Consider the following 25,687-nt stretch of genomic DNA (forward strand, 5'->3'; position numbering starts at 1 on the left):
TCAACAGCTGACGCAAGAGTCACTGTGGTTCACAGCCTGATATAATATCAGCTTAAAATTAGTTTACTACTCGCCTTTGCCTCTCACTCGGCCCCTCGTTTGCCTCTTTTCCCACACGAATGGAGCGATTCCTTCAATTACGAGTTAGAAATCTTACCATTAATCACTCTTACCCGTGACTAGATTCTTCTACTGTCCCCTTAAATAATTAAAGACACAATTGATTGCTTAACACATTCCATTAAACATCTGACACCATATAAAGTATAGTTATTCATACATCAAGCGTACTTGATTCTAACACCATCTTCTCATGCTACCTCACAAGCACGATTGACTGACTACATCAGCTGATATTTACAACATCGGCGTAACCTCAATTGCAAGACACAGTAATATCCATAGAATCTACAATAATCAAGAATACAAGAACACACCCTCACTACTTCAATAGAATTATCTCTCTCTACACAACAGTGCAATATTATTATAATCATTTACAATAACAAACCTTGTTTTACTAAATACATGATATTTTTCAGCCTTGTCAATTATTATTTCCTTTAAAGTTATCCTGTCGAGACTAATCCACTGAACTATTGAATTGGTAGTTTGAGCCATAAACTAAACCTTTAAAATCGAACAATCAGATATACGTAAACTATAAAGTACAAAACATTTCCTAAATTTCACTGCATTCCATAACCCTGCACGTGCGACAACAAGCAATAGGCGTACGTGCGCACTCGACATCTTAAGACATTGTTCTGCTTACATTGTTCTTAACTGCGCCGAATCTTGTCGAACGCACTAGCCAACCTCATCTAGCTAAATCCCAGAGAAAGGAGAGACGACCAATAGTAGAAACTCCCCCCTTTCTGACACTCTCCCGATTAGCATATTCAAGACTAGATCCGGAAGGAAGTGGAAATAAATGCGTGCATGATCCATCATATTGCTCAATGTCAAACTCTAATTGGATGCAGGAAAGAAGGGTTCCCTAGTGGAACCGAGTTAGTGAACTATTTAAGAAGGACAATGCAATGTACCGACACTTATTCTCACCACAGATAAGTCACGACTATTCTCAAGAAGGCGGAACAGTGAAAAAATCGTTCAGCTGAGTCTTGTAAAATATCATTCATTCTGTGATTCGTAGTCACAGATACAAATAATCTCGCCAAGCAAATAAGGCCCAAGGAACAAGAATTCCGTCATCTCAAGAAAGAGAGACAAGAAGGTTCAAGTGTAAGCAGTTAGCGCATGGAACTTCACCTTCACTCCCGTCAGAGGAAAGAAGGAATAACACTACAAGTTCAAGTAAGTTAGCATTAGTATTAATTCTTCGCTTCACGACCTATTCAGAAAACGGACCTACAAGCCCTGTCCAGAAGTTTCCCGTGCATGCTCACTGTGGAAAACTAGCAACTCGCGCCAGAATGTGGCGCGGATTTCCTCTAACCTCAATCTTAGACTCGTGCGCACTCACACGTCTTATCATTAAAGACATCTGCAACACGTGCACGACCACGATTCAGAGAAGAACAGTTGTGTTCATTCAATAGCACAACAAACAGTCATAACCTCACAAGTGATAGTACTTAAAGTGACAATAATTTTATAGTATATTTCTTTCCACATTAAATCACTAAATCACAAGTACCGGCCAGAGGATCAGGAATTTCACAACCCTCTGGTTCTCCAATATAATTATATCACAACGCCACAATATTATTGAGAAACATAAAGGTCATTTATAACGTCATCACTATTAATTCATCACTAAATTGGAAATAAATTGAAAATAAATGAATTAAACAGCAGGAAGAATTGTATTAATTATTGAATCAGTGCATTAACCCTTCCACTTGCCCACGCATTTTCCCACACAACATCTAGTGGTTTCTTAGTTAATTCCACAGGTTGGGTTCTTTAGCCGTATTAGTGGAATTTAATTTTTATACAGTATGATACTATAAACATGTATAATTAATGATTACAAATTGCTAAATGTATTTAAAATTTCTTCATAACTTATTATAAATGTATTTACTTATAATTTTAACGAGAACTTCATAATTTTTATTTCTAAATAATTTTGCCGTTTTTTTATCAAATATATTTAATAAAAGATAGAAATATTAATACGTAATTTTCTTACCGTTTTAACGTTTCTGTTCTTGAAATATCATCTTCTGATGTATCTGTATCACCATCACTTTCACTAAATGAGGTATTAAGTTTTTCATAATGTAATAAACGATCCAGTAAAAAACTTTTATCTCTATTAGCTTTCAATAATTGTCGTTGAGTTGAACGTAAAGCTTCTTGAAAACATTCATTTTCCTAAATAAAATAATTTTATTACTGTTTATTTTTAAAAACTATTAAAAACCAAAATAAAAAATGATATACAAAACATATTGGTAATAAATTTTTTAATATGCATGACAGTTTAAATATACAAATATGAATTTTTATATATATTATATGGTTAATAATAAAATGAAACAATAATTAATTAAATAAAGTGTTTCGTACATAAATTCATGATATTGACAATTTAAAAAATGAGTTTTATTTTAAGAATCGGAATAAATCAAAATTAAGGATTCTAAACAATAAACATATATGCATCAAATTAATACATTAAAATTAAACAAAAAAATATTATAATTAATAAAAGAATTATATAATTTAAATAAAATAATAATTAATAAAAGTACTACATAATTTTTAAAATAATGTTCATGCTTTAATTTATTTAATCTAATTTCGGTTATGAAATGCAGTCCAGAATTTCCTTAGCTTTTGTTCTTTGTTAGCAGAATTATGCGAATGAATTTCTAGAATACCATAGCGCCCCTTCATTTCATATTGTGTGGTGGATAATTATACATCGAGTTCATAAGCTTGTCATTCTTAATAAATCACATTCATAAAATTAAGTATTGTATCACAACTGCCTTATTTCTTAAAAGAACTCCATTTTCTCTTATAAGAAGAAGCAATTTACGAAAATGGTGTTTGAGAATAACAATTTAGACTAGTGATATATGAAAAATCTGTAATTTTTATTATTAACAAATGACTTCTAACAGTTAAGTAGCACCTTCGAAACCTTTGAAACTAGCTATTAGCAAGCCTGTTATGAAGCCCACTGCAGACTCAAAGTAAAGCAAATTAAACATAAGATACAGTATTAAAATAATATTTAAATATGTTTGAAAAATTTTTAAATCCAAGAATATATTGCTACAATTCCAACAAATTCAGTTATTTATTTACATAACATCGTTATTCAACGAAACTAAACTAACTTGAAGGGTTGCTAAACAGTACATTTAATATTATCACATTTTGATAAAGCAATCTAACAAGCTTTAATTTTATTCTACAATTTATATATGAAAATTCAATAACCCATATAATAACATATAATAATCCATAAGAATAATATTATTATTGATAATCTTCACAAGTTGAAATGATTGAACAAATAATTGTATAATATTAACAGATATAGCATTCAGTATATAAATAAAAATTTTAAATATTGGAATCTTAACAAATATAACTCATAACGAAAATCACAATGAAAATCAACTTAATATTAATATTAGTACTTTTAATTAATTATGCATACTTAAAAAAATTAATAATTAACCAATTGAAAATAGGCAAAAAATAAAAAATATAAAGATTAAAATCAATCAAACCACTAGCAAAAATTAGTAACTTACATATATTAAATATTTAAATTTTTGTTTCAAATTTCGATATCGAGATTTATAATTAGACATGACTTTTTCATGGCTATTATCATCATCAATAATAACATTATGATTAATAATAGATCGACAATACCATCCGTCCAACATGAGTGAATTTCTGAAAAATATATTTGTGATATATAAATAAATAGTAAAATTTAATTAAAAATTTATACAATATGTAAACTATTTAATACTATAGATCAAAATTCATAGAAAAATATTAAATAAATCGTGTGTCTAGGATTAAACTAAAATCTCCCAGGTGTTCGGTGAGAGGATTGCGGGCAAGTGAAAGAGTTGGCGCATTTATTCAATAATTAACAAAATTGGATATTTTGACATTTTTTCCTTTTATTTACAAACTACACAATGAATATGATTCTAAGATGGTGTTGAAAATCTATAATATCTTGTTGTTCCGTGGTATTTGTCACGTGGCAATGGCATGCACTACATACAATGGTAGGAAGTTATAAATTTTTACATTGACCAAGTGTGCCTGATGGTACATGGTTACACTGAAAGTAAGAGGTCGTAAATTTCTAGTACTTCTTTGTGTAATGCCCATGACGGCTTGCGCGCTTGCAACTTCAAAATGTCCTTGTAGCTGGTGTCTGATACACCTGTAGTCGTTCGCGGTAGCATTGCAATCACATAATGCTTATGATGGCTAGTGCATTCGCACCATCAGTGCCGTACGAGGCTGGTGAGTACGTGCCTTCAATATTGCCGTACCACGCCGGCGCTCTTCAATCAAATTCACAGAAATTAATTTCTTACCTAATTCCGGGAAAGGTGCGCAGGTGGTACGTCTCTTATTTCGTGTTTCTCTTGGAATGCAATCAGCACTCTTGACCGCTTAATTGTGGCGCATTTACATTGACATTGTCTGACAACAATGCATAGGTCTTGCTATGCCGAAAGTCTTGATGACGTCAGAAACTAAACTCTAGAAATTTTGAGGGTTCTAAAAAGACAAGCTTTAGAATGTTCGAGAATTTTCAATCGACGTTGCTATGCGGAAATATTGTAGGACACTTGAAAATCAGGCGTAGAATATTCGAGAAATCGCAGAATCAATGTTTACAAACATAAGCATCAGAATGCTTGTACTTTTCCCATTTTAAAGTTTTTGGAAGTTGCTCCAATCGCGAACAACGTGGATAAAAATATTACATATTCACATAGTTTTTTTTAAAAAATTATATAATATATCTTATATAATCTAATCTAAGTTTTTTTAATTTTACTTTATCAATTATTTTATATTTTTAATTTTCCAACATATAAAGGCACTATTTTTAAGTATCACAGTAAATACAGCAATTAAAAATTGAATGAAAGTAATTTAATAATAGACAATTGATGAAATTAATGAAGTTACGCTCTTTTTTTATGTACACCATAAAATATTTATCATAAAAAAGAAAAGGTGTTACGTTTGAGAATTGGAACAAATTAAAATAATAACAGTATTAAAAAAATTTGTTAAAATAAATCTTATTTTTTTTATCATCAATTATATTGAATAAAAAAAGGATTAAAAAAGGCAATCCATAAAAAATAAAATATAAAATGGTACTAAAATGTTTCAAAAACTATTGAAAATAATTTTAATTAATATAATAAAAATGTGGAAGGCAATATTTTACCCTACGATTCAACATTCAAATAATTTATCTGTTAAATCAAAGTTTGTAACGATAAAATACAGAAATATAAAAATCAGAGAAGTTGACATGAAAAATAATGTTGGTGAATGATAATTAAATCATATATAAAATTTACTATATTAATATATATATATATATATATATATATATATATATATATATATATATAATATAAGCAATGCATGCTTTTTAACTTTTCTGACTTTCTCTAAATACATTGATCGAATATGCCAACCCTAATATATAACATTGTTTTTACCTCATCAGATCATACAAAATCCCACATGCCTACTATATAGTTACTAATTATCTAATTTATAGCAGAAATGATGACAGTTTATATCCTAACCATAATTTACTCTGATTCACAATTAAACATTTGCACTAGCTCTATAAAATCATTTGTCATCACAAAGCTTAATGTACATTTGTTATACTTTCATTTTTTCTGTATAATAATGCAGTAAATTCTTAAATTTCAATAATTTAAATAAATAACATGTAAATATAAATAATGAATATCAAATCTTCATCAATAAACAACTAAGATATTTTTACATTATTATATTATTATATTTAATTTAAAAGAAATTCAAATTTATAAAAAATAGTTTAACAATAAATTAAAAATTATATTACAAACTAAAACTTGAGTACAATTAAAAAATAAATATTTAATTTTATCAACATATTTAACGTACTTATTTAAATCACAGTCCTCTCCAGATTTTCAGTTATTTCAATGAATTTATATAGAAAATCATTATTGTTACAAATTCAAACAAATCAAACTTTTTTTAGTTCACATATGCTTGGCTATAACAGATGCGAAATTAAGTATCAAAGTTACTTTCTTTTAATAAAAAAAAAGTATACTTTGCTATAGCTTATATAATACCAATATTAATTTTATATGTAAGTTGTTATATTACATGTATTCAATTAATTACAAAAATTATGCAATGAAACAAAATTAATTTTTTTAATCTTTGGAACTTTATCAATTTATTGTTTTTAGTTTTAATGCAAATTTATAGAAAATAAGATAAGCGCTGAGCATATTAATTAGTTATTAAAAAAACTTATTTTTACTAATATAATTTTATTTAAGTTACAAAAAGTTTATTTAAATATTTTAAATTGAAATATATTGTTGTAAATAAACAAAATACTAGATATCAAATCATTCTGATGATGATTAATTAAATTAAATAAAAAGACAAATATAAAGATTATTATTGTAGTTAAATACAGTTGTGATTAAGAATTAAGAAATATTAAGAACAGTTATTAACAGTTGAAAAAATCTTTCAATAATTATATTACAATTATAAAAAAGATTTAATTAAAAATAAAAGTATGCTTTTATATAAAATGGTTATTTGTAAAATAAATAAAATAGGACTAAATGAAAATACATAAAACCAAAAATAAAAGTTTTACAATGTATACTATTTTTAAATTAAATATACATATATATATATCCATATCAATTTTATGATTTCATATAAAAAGTATAATAGTAAAGTATTATGTAGACACAATACAAAGTATATTTTGAAAACATGCTAAAAAATATTGTTTTAAAACTTAATATAATTTGATAAATTATAATTTATTATAGTTTTACATTTGTACTTTAATATAATTATATACATAAATGATTAGATAAAATTAAAAAAAATATTATTTTAAATAACATATATTAACTTTAATATTTATTTACAATATATATAAACTATATTATATTATAATGGTTATGTAATACTTAAATAAAAACATATATTTTTATTACAATCTTTTATCTTGTAAAAATATCTTAAATCAATATATTATATTATATTTAACATACTAATCATATTTTTGAAATAATATATTAATAACATTTTTCTTAATAATAAAAACAGTGTTAAAAATAAATTATCATTTATATACTGAAATAATTTAAATTTAAAATTTATATGCATAATTCTTTATAAGATTTTACTGCAAAATTAAAATTGCATACACTTCACTTCATACCTTTCACAAAACTTATTCTTAAATATTATTAATGCTTAATACAATAAATATGATAAATACAAAATTATTTCTTATATTGTATAATCAATAAAATAAAATATTGCACATGTAATAAAGATTTCCTTCAAAATATAACCATTATGAATTTATATTCTACTCTCTCTTCATCAATTACAAAAAAAAAAAAAAATTATAAAATAAAATATTTTGATAAAAAAATTATAAACAATCTTCATTTTTTAAAACAATGAAACATGAAAATTATAAATTATAAAATATATATATATTTTTTAAATTATATTTATTTACTTACATAAATGTATTTAATTTAAAATGATTATAGATATGTAACTTTCAATCTGTTATAAATGAAAATTAAAATTACTGTTGATTAATTATAGATGTATTAAACTAAAGTTTAATAATTTATTGATGAGTTTTTAGATGCTCAATTTCTATTTAGTAAAATTTCTGAAATATTAATTATATTAATTATTCATTAATAAAAAAATTGATATTCTTACTTTTAATATAACTTCATCACGGTTGTAATAGAATGCACGATAGCAGAATCCACTTTTTCTTGCTCTTATTGGCTTTCGTAAAATATATAATATGAACTCCAAGCGACTCTAGACTTTACCACTACTAGACTTTGCACCTTACAAATACATTTTTTGAAAAAATACTATTTATATTTATACGTGTTTCACTTATATGATATAATATTGTAATTAAAATTTCTAAAAAGTAATATAAATAAATCAATGAAATTTCAAAATATTAATGTATTTATGAAAATAAAAAATAGATTTAAGTTTTACTTTTTCAAATATTTTATATATATATATATATTCTTACTGATTACACTATGAGATATAGAACGTAATGTAGCTACTACACAATACCGAATCGTATCTGCTTCTAAAATGGCATAATTTTCTTTAAAGCTTGTAAATATAATTGACGATGCGTAATTCGTGATATAAAATGAATTTTTATGTATTGATATCTCGAAAAATTTAGTACTTGCCAAAAAAATGTATCTATTGCCACACTGTATGAACTATATTACATTTTTTTCCACATGCAGAAAAGGATAAACTTAAAATAATGTATTTTCATTTCAAATTCAATATTAATTATTTTTTATATTTATTATTCTATTTATTCATTTGTATGTTATATATATATATATATATGAATGATTAATTTTATCAAGATAATATATTAAAAATATAAAAGAAATATAAATAAATTTGTGCCAAACAAACTATACGGAATACTATTTGATTTGTTTCAATAATGTATAATAAAAAACAATGATTATTCTTATATATTCATCTAATTACATAAAGCGAATGATCAGAATTTAATCAACTTATCCTTCTATTTTGTATGCAACAAAAAGATATTCCCTTTTTTTAAATGTAATTAATAATATATATATATTGTAATGTAAATTACATTTTCGTTATGAATTATGTATTTTATACAATAATAAATTAATATACATAATATACATAATAATATACATAATAAAACCACTATAATAAAGCGGTAAAGAAGATTGAAAACAAGGAAATTTTATTAGTATTAGAATTCGTTGATTATAATGTATTCATTAAATATAATTATGAATATTTACGTATTGTGATAGAACCTTTCATCATACTTTAATAAATTTATAGTACGCTGAAATATAATTATAAGTAAATTTTTTAATCAATTATAAGCTATACGATCACATTCAATTTTTCTATATTGACAAAAGTTAATTATTTTCAAAAGTGATTCAATTCATTATATTATACTTTTTACGTTTTTTTGTCTACGACTTTGTTAGTTATATAACACCATGATCATATCACCTGTTAGTTTCTACCTAGAGAGGGAAAATAATTAATGTGAACTTCTGGGATCGAATGAACTTGTACAAAGCAACTTATTACGTATTAAAAATAAGAATCCTACTTACGATCGTCATTGTGTTATTGCATTCTATTACTGTGAAATGTTCTTTACAAAATATGTGTGTGTGAATCCTTGTATATTAATAATATTTATATTTTAAATAATAATAATATTAAAAAATAAACATATTCAAATATCGCTTATATTCTTAAATTTCTCATTAATATCTTGTATTCAGCAAAATAGTCAATCACATATTTTAAAAATTTAGTACATCGAGCTATTTAGATCTCGCTAAGTAGGGATTAATTAATAATATTCAAATAGAGATGGAGTACAAATGAGAATGAAATATAAAATTAGACTTATAAAGTATGATAATTTTTTTACTATTTTATTATTTACAATAATATATTTTACTATTTATGATATTAAAAAATAAGTTTGACATATTGCTTCACACTGAATAATTTTTTATACTTATTAGACTTATAATATAAAATATATTAGTAAATTAATTAGATACTTTTATGCAATATATGAATCTATTGAATAATATGATATAAATTAAATATATTTCTTAAATATCGATTTAAATATACAATATAAATATTAAGGGATTTTAAATATTCTAATTATATAAATTATATTATATTGATACATATGTTCTAATTGGTAAGAATATACGAAAAAACGATAATTGTTCATTTTATTATTATAAGTTAGTTGTAAAATTTAATTATCGAGTTATTCTTAAAATTTAAATATATTGATTTATCTAGTAATCAATTTGAAAACGAGTATAAAATATATATATATTTTTTATTACTTACAAAATTATTGGTAGGTAAAATAATTTAAAATTAAAAGAATTTTAGATTGAAATTATATGTATATGCAAAATCCAATAAGCTAAGACCTTCTTACGAATGGCTCAAATATCGCAATCTATATTTACTTCTGTGCGATATGGTTTAAATTTTACTTTTCATCTATGTTTCATAATATCAATGGTTAAATTCTATATTACATAATGAACTTATTTGTTCTTTGAATAAAAATTATATTACGATTTATATATTTGAATCTTGCATTAAAATGTTTAAAGTTTAATTATTTGGACATTTATAGATTTTGATATTGTATAAAATAAATGAGCTCTTGAAATAATAGATTATTTTACGTTACTGAGAAAAATCATTATGGGTGATTCATTAGATGGGGCGGTCGAAACAAATACCGAGTCACAAAACTCAATAATAGTTGATTTTTTCTTATTTACTAATTATTTACGAAAAGTCATTTGTGTATTACATCCTGATGATTTAATACCATTTGCGTTCGATTCTGCTATTGAAGATAAAAATAATCAAGAATGTATTCGAAAGTTCATCAATGATTCTCAAGTTTGGGTACTCTGCATTCAAAGAATATCTAGTAAAGGTTAATATTTATAGTGTCTAATTTTAAATTCAAATTTATTAGTATTACATAGAATTAAATATAAATATTGAATTGATCAAGTATAAAACCGTTTTAAAAATTAGAATTGATACCTTAAATATTTAAATTATTACATTAATTAGAATTGTATTTATAATAAAACTAATTCTGTCAAATTAATTGTATTTATCAACAATTTATTTTTATTTAACTATTTTTTAAATTTAAAGATTATAGTATAAAATTTGTGCAACATTTTTTGTTTGTACAAGAACAATTATTAAATTTTTGTATATGGTACATTATTTTTTATGTTACAAGGGTCAGCTAGAAATTTATATTTACTTTAAATTTAGTTTAAATTTATTTTTTATAATATTATTAACTAATATTTTGAAATTATATTATTCTATTACTATAATGACAATGTTTTAGCCATATCCTAAATTGTTTTGTGTTATATTTTATATTTTATATATTTCTTAAATAAAATAGTTGAGTATATAAAGTAATTTAGTAACAGAATAAATATATTATTGTATCTTGTGAACATTTTTAAAAATGAAATTAAAAATTAGAAGTTTGACATTAAAAATTCTGAAGATTTTTTTATGACTAAAATTGTTGTACAGCCTTACATAGAAGGTAGACAATAAAGTACAGATGTTTATTTTATAAAAGCCTTCTCAGAGGAGTATTGAAATAGTGCAATTACATCATAAAAATCACTCTTTTGCTTACAAAGCTTCTGTAAAAAATAAATATTTTTATATATTTTTTTATCAAATATGGTCTTTATATTTTAATGTTATATAGAAAAAGTTTTGTAATCATAAGAATTATGAAAATAATTATACAGTTATCTTTAGATTATGTATTCATTGATTCCTTAAATAACATGATATCTTTATGCTTAGTTATATGTTATCTGTTTATTTTTCATACAAAATGTTTTGCAATGTATTATCTTATTTCTGTTGGTGGCCATACCATACATATAATTGTTGTATCAAACGAAGATTATTTAGTTTATTTTTTGTATTGTTTAGTTAATAAATCTATTTTTCATTATCTATATAACCAATGTCATACCTTATAACAAAGTACATTAAGGACTTTTTGGAAATAGGATAAAATGGGTTTCAATTTATGTCTGATAATGGTCATAATAAGAAATCTAAATATTGCAATTGGTATGTGATTCGTAACTTAGTAAATAAAGATTGGTATGTTATTTAAAGTTTAAAAGCCTGCAAAAAATAAATGAATCATAAAAGGTGAGCATCAGAACCAATAAGAGCAGCAGTAAACTTTTATATATTTTCATTTCATTTTCTAAAATTAATGTACACAGATTAAATTTGCATAGACCTAAGAGTTTTTTCAGACAAATGTAAAGAAATTTGAAAGGGCTAACAAATGCGTGAAATTTGTTAGTATACAAATTAACACTAATATTTAAAAGCGAAAAATAGAAATTATAGAATAAATGAATATGGCTTATAAATATAGGAAAAACAAAGGAAGCAACAAAATTCTATGCATGTGAGAGAAGAGTTGAATGCCTACTTTGGAGGTCATATTAATCAAACAGAAATTAAATATTATGGAATATATTTAGTGTTCAACACAATATAAATAAAAACAATTGTTAGTCTAACATCTGTCTTCAAAACATTACTTATATTAGTCAATTAAAAATTTAATTATATAAATTGTATTTTTAATAATTAAAATGCATATTTAGTAATTAAATATAATATAAAATCTTTACTCCTTTAAATTTTTGGAAGATTTTAACTAATTGTATGATTTAGATTATAAATAAATAGAATGTAATCAATATTTATACTACATATATATAAATGTAATATATACATGAAAAATTCAGTTGTACTTAATAAGTTTTATTATATATTTACTTATAGAGGATGACAGTGTTGAAGGTGATGATGAGAAAGAAAATACTGTTTTCATATCGAATGAAATTCATTTCACAAACCCTAAACTCGCTTCCATTGTATTTACTAAAAGAGGTACAATAGTTGAAGCTGATAAATCAATTCACTCCCAATTACGACTTGTACTTTTTCCTGATGGACCACCTTACGAGACTTTGCATGCTATTAGCAAAACTATGGGTCCATATTTCAAAAGTTATGTAAAAGAAAAGGGAAAAATCGATCGAGATGGAGATAAGATGGCACCATCAGTTGAAAAAAAAATTGCTGAATTAGAAATGGGACTGTTACATTTACAACAAAATATTGATATCCCTGAAATATCATTACCAATACATGCAGTCATTCAACAAATTATAAAACAATGTAGTGAAGAAGGTAGAAAACCAAAAGTTGCAGATTTTGGAACTAAGGTTGAAGATTCTACTTTTTTGAATCAACTTCAAAATGGTGTTAATAGGTGGATCAAAGAGATTCAAAAGGCAAGTATACAATTTAAAATTTATTTTGTTACAAAAAATACTTTCATCAATTCTTTTCATTATTTACTAGATAAAAATACTACTATAGTACAAATTTATTTATAGACGAAATTTTAACTTTATTTACAATCTAAACTAGTATTAATTGAAAGTTTTTCATTTAATTTTGTTACATTATGTAGAAATAGCAACATCAGAATTAAAACATTTATTTAAATTTATTACCTCTGTAATTAACTGTACTTAAGTTTATTACTTAAGTTTTTAAACAACTATTTGGAAGACAGGTGTAGAAATAAGTAAAAAAAAAATGAAATATAAAAAGTACTGTATTCATTCTTTATTTCCGTTTGTGAAAACATTTAGCTGCCCAGTTTTTATTCCTCAGTTATAATTGAAGTACATACATTATAAATTACATTCAATACATGCATCATTAAGTTACAAAATTTGGTTCTTTTATACAAATTAACTATTATTTTTTATTTATAGCATTTCAATTATATACACATTATTATTATTATATACACAATATTAAACGATATATATTTTTCTATGTTAGATTCCTAAAATTGTTTATTACTCTATTTTATTTAGATTATTTTTATAAACAATTATTTTTAGATATATTTCTGTATTAATAAAAACTTCTTCGTTATTGTAGGTTACAAAATTAAATCGAGATCCTGAATCTGGGACTGCTCTGCAAGAAATTTCATTTTGGTTGAATTTGGAGAGAGCATTACATCGTATACAAGAAAAAAGGGAAAGCATCGAAATATCTTTAACACTTGATATATTAAAGCATGGGAAACGATTTCATGCTACAGTTAGTTTTGATACTGATACTGGACTAAAACAAGCTTTGGCAACCGTTAACGATTATAATCCATTGATGAAAGATTTTCCAATAAATGATTTGCTTTCAGCAACTGAGCTAGAGCGTATACGTTCTGCTATTCAACAAATTTTTATACATTTACGAAAAATCAGAAATACTAAATATCCAATCCAAAGAGTTTTAAGACTTGTTGAAGCTATTTCAAGAGATTTAGGTCAACAATTTCTAAAAGTGTTAGGAACACGACGACTAATGCACATTCCATTTGATGATTTTGAAAAAGTAATGACTCAATGTTTCGAACTATTTAATACTTGGGATGATGAATATGATAAATTAACACAATTATTAAGAGAAGTAGTAAAACGTAAGCGAGATGAACATATGAAAATGGTGTGGCGTGTTTCCCCAGCTCACAAAAAATTACAAACTAGAATGGAACATATGAGACGTTTTCGTCGTCAACACGAACAACTTAGAACTGTTATAGTTCGAGTTTTACGACCTGTTCGACAAAATAATAATTCTTCTTTAGATAATAATGATAACGATGTAAAAGCCGACTTTGCTTTAGATGCGGCGGATGCTAATGCTATAAGCGAAGTAAATTTAGCTTATGAAAATGTTAAAGAAGTTGATTGTCTGGATATTACTAAAGAAGGCTTAGAATCATGGGAAGCTGCGGTTAATAGATATGAAGAACGTATTGAACGGGTTGAAGCGCGAATAACAGCTCATCTTCGAGATCAATTAGGAATAGCAAAAAATGCTAATGAAATGTTTAGAATTTTTTCTCGTTTTAACGCATTGTTTGTAAGACCTCATATTAGAGGAGCAATACGCGAATATCAAACTCAATTAATACAAAGAGTTAAAGATGATATCGAAACTTTACATGAAAAATTTAAGGTGTGTATTATAATTTAATATAGTAAAAAAAACTTAAAATCAATGATTAGATAGAAAAATAAAATTAAATTACATGCAAAATAATTTCTAATATAAGTAGGTAAAAAGATATATAGGAATTTAAAATAATTATAAAATTAAAAAAATACATTTAAAAAATATTTAAAAATGTCAAAAAATTAATTACAATGAATCTAAAAGAACTTCGATATTTTTGTGATTCATTGTAGTATATTAATGTATGTGCACGTGTAATTATAGACAAGTACTGAATAGCGATAAATAATTATTTAATTATTTCTTTTGCTAGTCATGTAGACTTGAAAGGTCATTTACTATATTATTAGTGATGTTTAAGTTTGAATATCCTTCCTGTCCATATTTAAGCACAATATAACTTGTATTTTTATAACATAAATAATCATTATAACCATAGTCTATATCGGATAAATAGTTTTGTAAATATGAATGTATTTATTTGAAATTATTGAAAACATGTGCTTATATTGATCCTTTATTAATTAAAGTTTTAATAATGGAAGCATTTTTAAAAACTTTTATCAAGAATTGTATTCAATTTACTGTGAATTGATGAATTTTTTAACATCCTATATTGATGATCAAAGATATAAAACCAAATCTTTTCTTATGAAGCTATATTTAATTTATTTAATTGATGTAAATTTATTTTAAATACTGGTACAATCATTTTTGATGTACTTTTGGAATGTTATATATATTTAAAATACCAAAGATTTATTAAACGATAAGAATTTATCTGTTTTTAATAAAATTCTATTATGGCTTTTTATTTAACAAATTTTCCAAGAAATTCGATAATGTACACAAATAACATCGAGATTTTTTATCTATATTATAGATGATATTAATACAATACAATTTCGGTTTAAGAAGTTTATACATCTCCAATTTGTATGCCTTCAACTTAAATTATTTTCTACCATATATGGTACAACGATTGCAACACATTTATATATATAAAATTTAATAAAAATCATATATTGCTTAGATTTAAATAGAATTTAACTTTATAATATTTTTATTAACAATTATTTTATATCTTTAGGTTCAATACAGTCAAAGTAAATGTTGTAAAATGAGCATGATGAGAGATCTTCCTCCAATTGCCGGTTCAATTATTTGGGTAAAACAAATTGATTTTCAACTTACAATGTATTTAAAACGAGTTGAAGATGTATTAGGTATAGTATATTAAAATATATAAAGCACTTTTTATATTTTGAGGAATTTAACAAATTCTGCCATATTTAAATATACATTATACAGAATTCATTGTATACAAAATGTATTCGCCGTTCCGACTTATTTTACCAAGGCCGGTTCGAAGAATACAAATTGATGCCGTTGACAACTCAGAGACCATGGGTGTTATTTGGTAGCGATGAAAGGTCACAAGTGGAAGGGATATTATAATAATACAATATAAATACGGCTGATGTATATGCTATTCTGTTATTTATCAATAACAAGGTTGACTAGTATTACTATTATTAATTATTACTAAAATAACTCTTGGGGTGGATTGATGTGTTTGCGGTGGCAAGCGTATACTCATCTATGCAGCGTGATGGTTTGAATATAAGCGCAGAATGGCGCGAAGTTTGATTCGTCAACACTCGCGCTGTTTGAATGAGCACGTGCGTAGTTGAGGTTATGGTTGTTACGAAGCGTGACACATGTAGTGTTGTTACATGATATGTATTCGTATCGTAGCAAGCGTACCTTGTCCTGATGTTTGTGCACTGCAATAAACTCGGTTGACTAGTATTGCTAATATTAATTATTGAATTAACTCTTGGGTTGGATTGATGTGTTTGCGGAGGCAAACATATACTCATCTATGCAGCTTGATTGTTGAATATGAATGTAGAATGGCGCGAGTGTTCGTTCGTCGACACTGGCGCTGTTTGTTGCTTAATTTTATAAGCGTTCGAACTTGAACTAAGGTGAGGGTTACCGAAAAGACGTCCTTTTAGCGGGCGCGAACTTGACGACGCGTACTGGAATCTATTCCGCACTGTTGTTTTCGGGAGAGCTTTTTCGCCCTTAGTTTATCGATGGAATACTCTGAATCTCAAAGTATGTAATTAGTGTAATAATAATTTTACTTACGGAGACCTATGGTGTATTTGAATTGGGTCCTTCTTGTTTTTTCTACAATGGGGTTCGTCACTGCACACTTGTCGTTGGAATATGTCGCCCGCCAATAGGACTTGTAACGATAGCTGTAGTGAACTACATTAATAGGAAACTACCAATGTGTCTGGACTTCGATAAGGTAATTCGTCTCCCGCCAATAGGACTTGGAACGATAGCTGTGGTGAACTACGTTAATAGAAGACTACCAGTATCTTCGCACTCCGATAAGGGAATGTGTCTCCCGCCAATAGGACTTGTAACGATAGTTGTCTTGAACTACGCTAATAGAAGACTTTCCACTTATTAATTGAAAAGTGCGCCCCTTAAATACATTTGCTGACCATGAACTTCATTTGAACCCCTTCCCTTATTTTCTGTCCAATCAGAGACTCCTCCCTTACAGAGCAAGGGCAGCGCCTCTTGTGGCCTCATAGTTAGTTAAGGGCCTAGTTGTCTCTTGGTCTTCATGGCAAGAAGAGCTCACGTTGCCGCTGATGCATCTGACGACAACGGGAAGAGGGGGGGGGGGCGTAGGTCCTCGTAGATCCGCTTGACATAATGCCTGAAGTAATTGCCGAGTGGAGCGAATTCGTACATATGCCTAACTGAGTGGGTTTTTCCGTGTTTTATTGTATTGTTTTCCCAGATGTTTTATGACACTATTGCTAGATAGTTGGGAACAAGAAAGTTTTGAAATCTATACACAGATTTGACGATGTTATATTGCATTGAAAAAGGGTCTCGCATTCTCGAACACATGGTATTTATTAATTAATATAATTTTATTCAATATTTAATTTATGTAGGGATATTAATAATATATATGTTTATATAAACTAATTTATTGATTTTAATTTGAGGTTTTCTTTCATTTTTCTTATAAGTATATTCAAGTAATAACTAATAGACCACATAATACTTGATGTAAAAAAAAATATTTGAAATCATTTAACCAATTATTTAATCCACAATTCAAAAAAATATATAAAATATAAACAGGTTTAGAAAGAATAAACAATTTTAAATATCATTGTACAAGTGCATGTATAAAATACAAATGAAAATCTATCCTTTTAAGTTATTTAATGTTGTTAAAGCCTTTCGTTTTCATATTATATTTTGATGCTTCCTCTTTTACATAATATTCTTTATTACGTTCATCATTATAATATACTATTTATTCAATAGAAGAAAGTTGATTATTTTTAATTATATGAAAAAAAAAATATTTTTTGTGCTTATATTTTAATAGCATCTTCAAGTAACAACAATACATTAATATTAAAATACTTATTAAAAATGGTTTATTTAAATTAAATGTCAGAATTTTGTGCAGATTATGTATATATTTAATGTTAATTACTATTTGACATACTTTATTCATAGTACAGAAGATTTCTGTATTAGTATATCGATGACTTATGTTATTTTATTTTAATAAAGTGGCAAAAGTCGTTTATTTAGTTAATTTTAATTGAAAATGAAAATATGATATGAAATAAATTCCAAAAAACAACAAAATTAATACTATGGTTCATGCTTAATTTACATACGTGTATTTTTCGTAAATGAATCTGATGATTTATTTAAATGTTAATCTGAAATAGTAAAAAGTTTGTAAGGATCCAAAATTAAAATTTTGTTGGTATTTACATAATACTACTATTTCTTTGTGCAAATATATTTCATAAAATTAAAACGAATTAATAATATTGTCACATTTTAATTTATTACATAAATCGGAATTTATATTTCAAGTAGGTGTGAAAAAATATAATATTGGATTACGTGAAAAATTTTCTTCGCAATGATCAATAAAAAAGTCATATGCATATATTAACATGTAGACCAAATTGTTTCTTAGAAATTAAATTATTTTATAGAAAAAATAATTTAAAATTATGGATAACTCCTATTATATATATAATATATACTGTGAAATTTAATATATGAATAGTTCAATTACAATTGTATTTGAATAACATAATAGCCATTTATAATGTGAAAAAAATTTTACACTTTTTAAAAAAGAATTCATTTAGTAAGTACTTCATTAAATGAAAAATGTAAATTTTTAAAACAAACGTATCTTTTGAGACATGTAATATACAATCATGACAAAATTTATAGCGAAAAATTTATTGTAAAACATTCATCGAGAGGGTTTTAGGAAAAGCTAAAATTTAAATAAGAACTTTTCTCTTTTTTTCATTCATTAAATAAATGTCGCTTTAATAAAAAAATATTTTTTATGTAATTTATATTTACTATATTATTTAAAAATTTTGTTCTTCCGTTTTGCGTTTTTATATTTAAAATTAAAAAATCAAATAATTTTAAACGATTATCATCGTGTTCAATTTCATATTAATATTGTTGATTATTAATCATGAATTTTCATAAAGAATATACATTTTATTTTGTATTATAATTAAATTATTTTAGGAAAAGGTTGGGAAAACCATATTGAAGGTCAAAAGCTGAAAGCTGATGGAGATAGTTTTCGAATGAAACTTTCTACTCAAGAGATTTTTGATGATTGGGCTAGAAAAGTACAACAACGTAATATTGGAGTCACTGGACGTATTTTTACAATAGAAAGTGTAAGATCACGAACAGGACGTGGTAATATTTTGAAATTAAAAGTTAATTTTTTACCAGAAATTATCACACTTTCAAAGGAAGTTCGAAATTTAAAAAATCTTGGATTTCGTGTTCCAATTACTATTGTAAACAAAGCACATCAGGCAAATTTACTTTATCCATTTGCAATAAGCTTAATTGAAAGTATTCGAACTTATGAAAGAACATTAGAAAAGGTATTCTATAAATACTAATACAATTAATAGTATTTAATAATAATGTATATATTAATTTTATTATACCAAATACTAGTTTTATTTTTATGAGTGTAGCTTTGAAACATGGATTTTAATTTTTATTATGAAAATAGATATCTGAGAACGTAAAAAAAGCTTCTTTGTCATAAAATAATCATTAATTAATAGAAAAATACAATCAATACATATATGAACTTCTTGCCTTAAAAAAATATTAGTCCGATTGAAGTACATTTATTGTAACTGTACAAAGAATCATAATGGTTCAATATTTTTTAATCATATCTTTTACTGCTTTTGAAATTTAATTTACAAAATCTTACAAATCTAAATTATGTTACTTACGGAAATTCAAAAAATTTTATATAAGCAATGGTTGAAACTTGCTATTCAATAATTGTTTTTTTATTTTTTATAAAATGACCCACTTAGCAATTTTTTATCTATGTACATTAAAGTATAATTGATTTTTTTTTAATTCAACTTATGTTGTAATCGCTCATTTTCAATCACAATGAAAACACGGTCAATTAAATAAATCAGATGTCTTTTAACTAAAATATGTTCGTTATTTATCACAATTTTAAATTTCAAAAAAATTTGATCATTAAAATTATTAGACATTTTTACATTAACAAAAATTAATGTACAAAATACATAGCAACAATGTTGCTATAAACAAGATTGATATTCATCACGTTTGTTCTTTAATAAATCATTAAAATTACCATTTCAAAATCTTTAATAATTTTGAAAAAAAAATGTTATTAAAACATATACTCCATGTATCTTATTCTTTAAATTGGAAATTTAGTTATAATATAATGAAATATGAATATAAACTTTTTTTTTTAATATTTGTGGTATGTTCGAAACTGATTGATTTCTTGACTCGAACTGCCAATGTTTCGATGGCTTTATAATAATTTATTGCTCGTCCTAGTAGATTCTTGGGAAGCAGTCAAGTGAAAAGGTTGTATAAATGTTTAGTATGTGTAGACTTCATTAACGTATGGTTTATTAATCGTTAAATTAATAATAGTATTCAATTCTCATAGAAGATTGTAAACTTTGTTTTAACGCAATGATGTGGTTGCTCCTTGATGGTGACAATGACATGACGTCAGTTAAAGTTGTAAGGATTAGCAGTAATACGGGCACACTTTAATATAGGATGTGTGACCTAAATGCGTATACAATGAAAATGGCTTTTAGTCTGAAAGCGTATACATTGAAAAAGTAGCGTGTAGCCTGAAAGTGTATACAATGAAAATGGCTTCTGCTAATGTTGAAAATATTACACTTCTAAAAGGACGTATGTCGACTAAATTATGAATGGCTTCACTGTTTTAGCGTTACTGATTGACTAGTTTATTGCTGTAAACTCTGGCTGAATGGCTTAATTACAATGAGTGTAACTGAGTGACTGGTGTATGGCAGAAATGACTGGCTGAATAGCGTAATGACTGCAGAATTTACAATGAGCCTTAGACCTAGTGTACTTTTAAATATCCGCGCGGCAGCTTACTTAACTAGCAATAATGCATAGGTATTGCTATGCGGGAATCTTACATGATGCGTGAAACTGAAACTCTCGAAGTTTCGAGAACTCCAAGAAAAGCAAAGCTTTAGAAATTTGGAGAATTCCAAACGACGTTACTATGCGAATACGAGATAAACATTGTAGGATATTTGAAAGTAAGGCTTTGGAATATTCGAGGATTCTCGGAATTGAATGTTTACAAATTTTGGTAACTAGAAGACCTTTCCGAAAGCCAAAGTCTCGGAAAATGTTCAATTCCGAACAAAGCATTTACTTAAGAATTAAGTTTTTTACTATATTTAATTAGATCAATAATTAAACTAATTTTATTTTAAACTTTAAGTTTTAATTTTATATGCATAATTAAAATTTAATTGAGCTAACGATTAGCTTTATAATATTTTTAAATATTAATATGAAATACTTGAATTTATATTAAATATTTGTTACTTATGTATCTCAATGGAATCATATTTTTTGTGTAAAAAAATTATCATTTATAAACATTATCATTAATTAAAAGTTGAAATATAGGCTATCTTATTGTATTGACGTTAATATTAACAATAAATTTTATGCCTTGTTTATTTCAGACTGAATGTTTTCTTATTGTAATATAAATTCTACAAAGATACTGCTTTTGTTACAGGATTATTTAATGTGTTCTACTTATATCGTTTTGAATTTTTATTATCTAATTATTGCGTAGAATTAGTATATAATTTTGTTATATATTAAAATTAAGTAATCAACTTTTTATATATAAAGTTTATAGTATTTGGGATGTAAGTTAAAATAATAATTATAATACTGTTTGGAGTAATTGCCAAGAATTTAAAAATGGAAAAGTACATGCTCTCTCACGCTTATATTTGTAAACATTGATTCTGCGAATTTTCGAATAGTCTACACCTTTTTTTCTAGTGTCCTACAATATTTCCGCATAGCAACGTTGATTGAAAATTAGATATTTGCTATAATGTTATTAATAATTACTCAAGCCTTTGTGATCAAATTTATCTGGTATAATATGTTTGTTTTAGTTTGTTTTTAATCTCTATTTCATAAACAAAATAATGTCACTCATGTTCTTATAATTTATTTATTATACTATATATATATTGATTATTTGTAAGATCACCATATTAGTTAAATGATTTCAGATTATATTTATTTAATGAGACATAAGCTTTGACTTCATTGATTAAAAAAAAATATTTAGGTAATGTAGCAAGTTATAAGTAGATGTGGAAAAAAATGGAATGACTAACAAATCTGAAAAAAAGGAGATGAAGAAATTTGAGTAGCTCAAATATGACTCTTTTAAGTTTTATTTCTATGTGTATAAATATCTGAAATTGATTATATAAACAATAAATCATGTAATTTTAAACTTTTGTATTATTAATCCAGTGGATTACTATTTGATTTTGTCAAAAAACAAAAGTAAAAATGTCATAAATTTATTGAAACTTGAATTTGATTTGCTTTTACAAATAAAAAAATATATAAATATAGAAACAAAGTTTTATATTTTAATCTATAAATACCTTTAAAAAGTACCGAAACATGCACTTTTACTATCACGGTACTCATTAACCAAGTGATTTTTTAGTCAGCCTAAAATGCCTCCGTTTTGAATACAATTGATTTAAATCATCTTTTATTAATATTGACGTTAATATATTTATATACATTCACATTTAAATAATCAACTACTGTTTAAAATACTTGTAAGAGTAAAATTTTTGTTATAACATTAAAATGAATACGATAATGATAATTTATAACGTTTTAACAATGATAGTGAAACAGAAAATGAAATTAAAATAACGCTACTGGTTTCATAATTATTCAATTCAATTATTATTGAATAGTGATTGCAATTGATTGAAATTAATTTGAATAGAAAACAAAATTTATCTAAATGTAAGCACTGATTTGCAAAGTACAATTGTAAACAAATATAAATTTTATTGCTATAACATTTATATAATGAAGTAATAGAAATTATTAATGTACTTGATCTAATTTTTGTTTCTGCTTTTTAAAAATTAATTTCATGATATGTATTTTTTATAGATTGAAGATAAATCAAATATTATTCCACTAATAGCTGGTTTACGAAGAGATGTTTTACTTTTAATATCAGAAGTAAGTAAATTATACCATGTATCGAATAACATTTATATAATTATAATTTTAATTTAATTTTTAATATATTACTTTGATTATTTTGTATGTGTATTGTAGGGTATTACTTTAATTTGGGAAAGTTATAAATTAGATTCATATGTTCAAAGACTATCTGATGTTGTGTTATCTTTTCAAGAAAAAGTTGAAGATCTTTTGGTGGTAGAAGAACAATTAGACGTTGATGTGAGATCTTTAGAAACGTGTCCATATTCAGCTAATACATTTTCTGATATATTAATAAAAATACAAAAATCTGTCGACGAATTATCATTAAAAAATTTTTCAAATTTACATATATATGTATTAAGACTCGATGAAGAAGTTGAAAGAAATTTAGCTTCTCGCCTTGAAGCAGGAATCAAGGCTTGGACCGATGCACTTATGGGTCGCAAAAAAGACGTGGATTTTAGTATGGATACTGACGCTCCTACACAACCAACGCATAAATTAGGTGGCGATCCGAAAATACAAAATCAATTACACGAGGTTCGAATCACTAATCAGACTATGTATTTGTATCCAAGTATCGAAGATGCTAGGTTTCAAATAATGCAACAGTTATTTGCATGGCAGGCAATTGTTACTTCACAGGTTAGTTTATCTTTAACAAAATAATAAAACTTACATTCAAAATATCAATATTTTAATATATAACATATAACATACAATTATCACATATATAACAACATATAATATATAACATATTAATATATATATTCGGATAGTAGTGTTCATTCACTATGTTTGGAAATTATAAAATTATATCCAATGAACATAATTTGAATTCAAATAAGTAAAGAAGTCACGTCTACGTGGTCATTACGAGTTAACTTATATAATTATATCTGTTATGATACTGATTGTGTTTTATAATAATTTATGTTTGTATCATTTTTGTCATTTTGTGACTCATGTATCACTTCTATTTAACTAACTTAATTATCCTTCATATGAGAAAAGTATATAAATGAATATCAAATATTAATTATTGTTAACTGTTGTCTGAAATGAAGTCCATTTTAAAATGGGCTATCGATATTTTTGCCGTGTATATATTTTATTTTTTAATAATTTGGTCTGCTTAAAAAAACTTGTTTTACATTTCTGTATGATGAATGGATATATACCATGAATAATTATCAGTGTTTAATACTTTATCAAGTTTTAGTATAGATAGAAATTCTATTATAATTAAACATACAAGATGAACTATAAATAATATATCAAAATTGAAAAAGGAAAAGTGTAGAATATTGCCTGATTAAGCAATCATATATTACGATATATGAATATAAAAATAATTACAGTACTTTATGTTTAACGTGACGTTTAACAGTTGTTTGCCAGTATGGTAAATCAGTACCTTCTAATTATACAAAAGAGTTATTGTTCGGAAAATAATTCCACAATCTGACTCGTCAGCCAAACGTGTAAAAATCAACTTAGAACTAAAAACCCACTAGATGTTGTGTGGGGTTGCCGGGCAAGTAAAGGGTTAATGCATCGATTCAATAATTAACACATATCTTTATTATTGCTGTTTGATTAATTTATTTTACTTTATTTCCAATGAGAATTATTAACCATGGTTAAATTACAAATGGTCTTTATATTTCTTGATAATCTTATGGTATTGATATATCTGTTCATTGGATAATTAGAGGATAATCAATTTCTTATTCTCTGCATGTCACTAGTGAGATTATGATTTACTGTAACAAGAAGTAGATTATAATCTATTGAATATTATCACTAAGAGGTTATGGCGATTGTAGTGCTCTGATCGAACACTGCAATGCTATTGTGTTTATCTTAACACGTGTGCAGTTGCCTCTAAATATCGGTCGTAAGAGAGCCTAAATGGAGGTTATACGAAGCTGTGCGCCATCTGTGGCGGGAACAACTT

The 25,687-nt window shown here is 25.3% G+C and overlaps 2 protein-coding genes across 2 annotated transcripts in view; one reads left to right on the forward strand and one right to left on the reverse strand.

Annotated features, from left to right (window-relative positions):
* LOC105366819 (uncharacterized) overlaps positions 1 to 8,119 on the reverse strand; it is a 17,112-nt gene extending 8,993 nt beyond the window's left edge. Inside the window, exons 1-3 of the mRNA XM_011505386.1 lie at positions 7,996 to 8,119; positions 3,744 to 3,891; positions 2,162 to 2,346 (exon numbers count right to left, since the gene is read on the reverse strand). Of these exons, the coding sequence (XP_011503688.1) occupies positions 2,162 to 2,346; positions 3,744 to 3,881 (323 nt within the window). The 5' untranslated portion in view covers positions 3,882 to 3,891; positions 7,996 to 8,119. The remainder of the gene's footprint in view (positions 1 to 2,161; positions 2,347 to 3,743; positions 3,892 to 7,995) is intronic.
* Positions 8,120 to 10,587: 2,468 nt separating this feature from the next.
* Positions 10,588 to 25,687, forward strand: part of Dhc64C (dynein heavy chain, cytoplasmic) — a 65,410-nt gene continuing 50,310 nt past the window's right edge. Inside the window, exons 1-7 of the mRNA XM_011505387.1 lie at positions 10,588 to 10,828; positions 12,757 to 13,271; positions 13,936 to 15,021; positions 16,109 to 16,244; positions 19,648 to 20,021; positions 23,668 to 23,739; positions 23,839 to 24,372. Of these exons, the coding sequence (XP_011503689.1) occupies positions 10,588 to 10,828; positions 12,757 to 13,271; positions 13,936 to 15,021; positions 16,109 to 16,244; positions 19,648 to 20,021; positions 23,668 to 23,739; positions 23,839 to 24,372 (2,958 nt within the window). The remainder of the gene's footprint in view (positions 10,829 to 12,756; positions 13,272 to 13,935; positions 15,022 to 16,108; positions 16,245 to 19,647; positions 20,022 to 23,667; positions 23,740 to 23,838; positions 24,373 to 25,687) is intronic.

The sequence above is a fragment of the Ceratosolen solmsi genome, unplaced genomic scaffold, assembly GCF_000503995.2.
Source record: "Ceratosolen solmsi marchali unplaced genomic scaffold, CerSol_1.0 scaffold75, whole genome shotgun sequence".
NCBI lineage: Eukaryota > Metazoa > Arthropoda > Insecta > Hymenoptera > Agaonidae > Ceratosolen > Ceratosolen solmsi.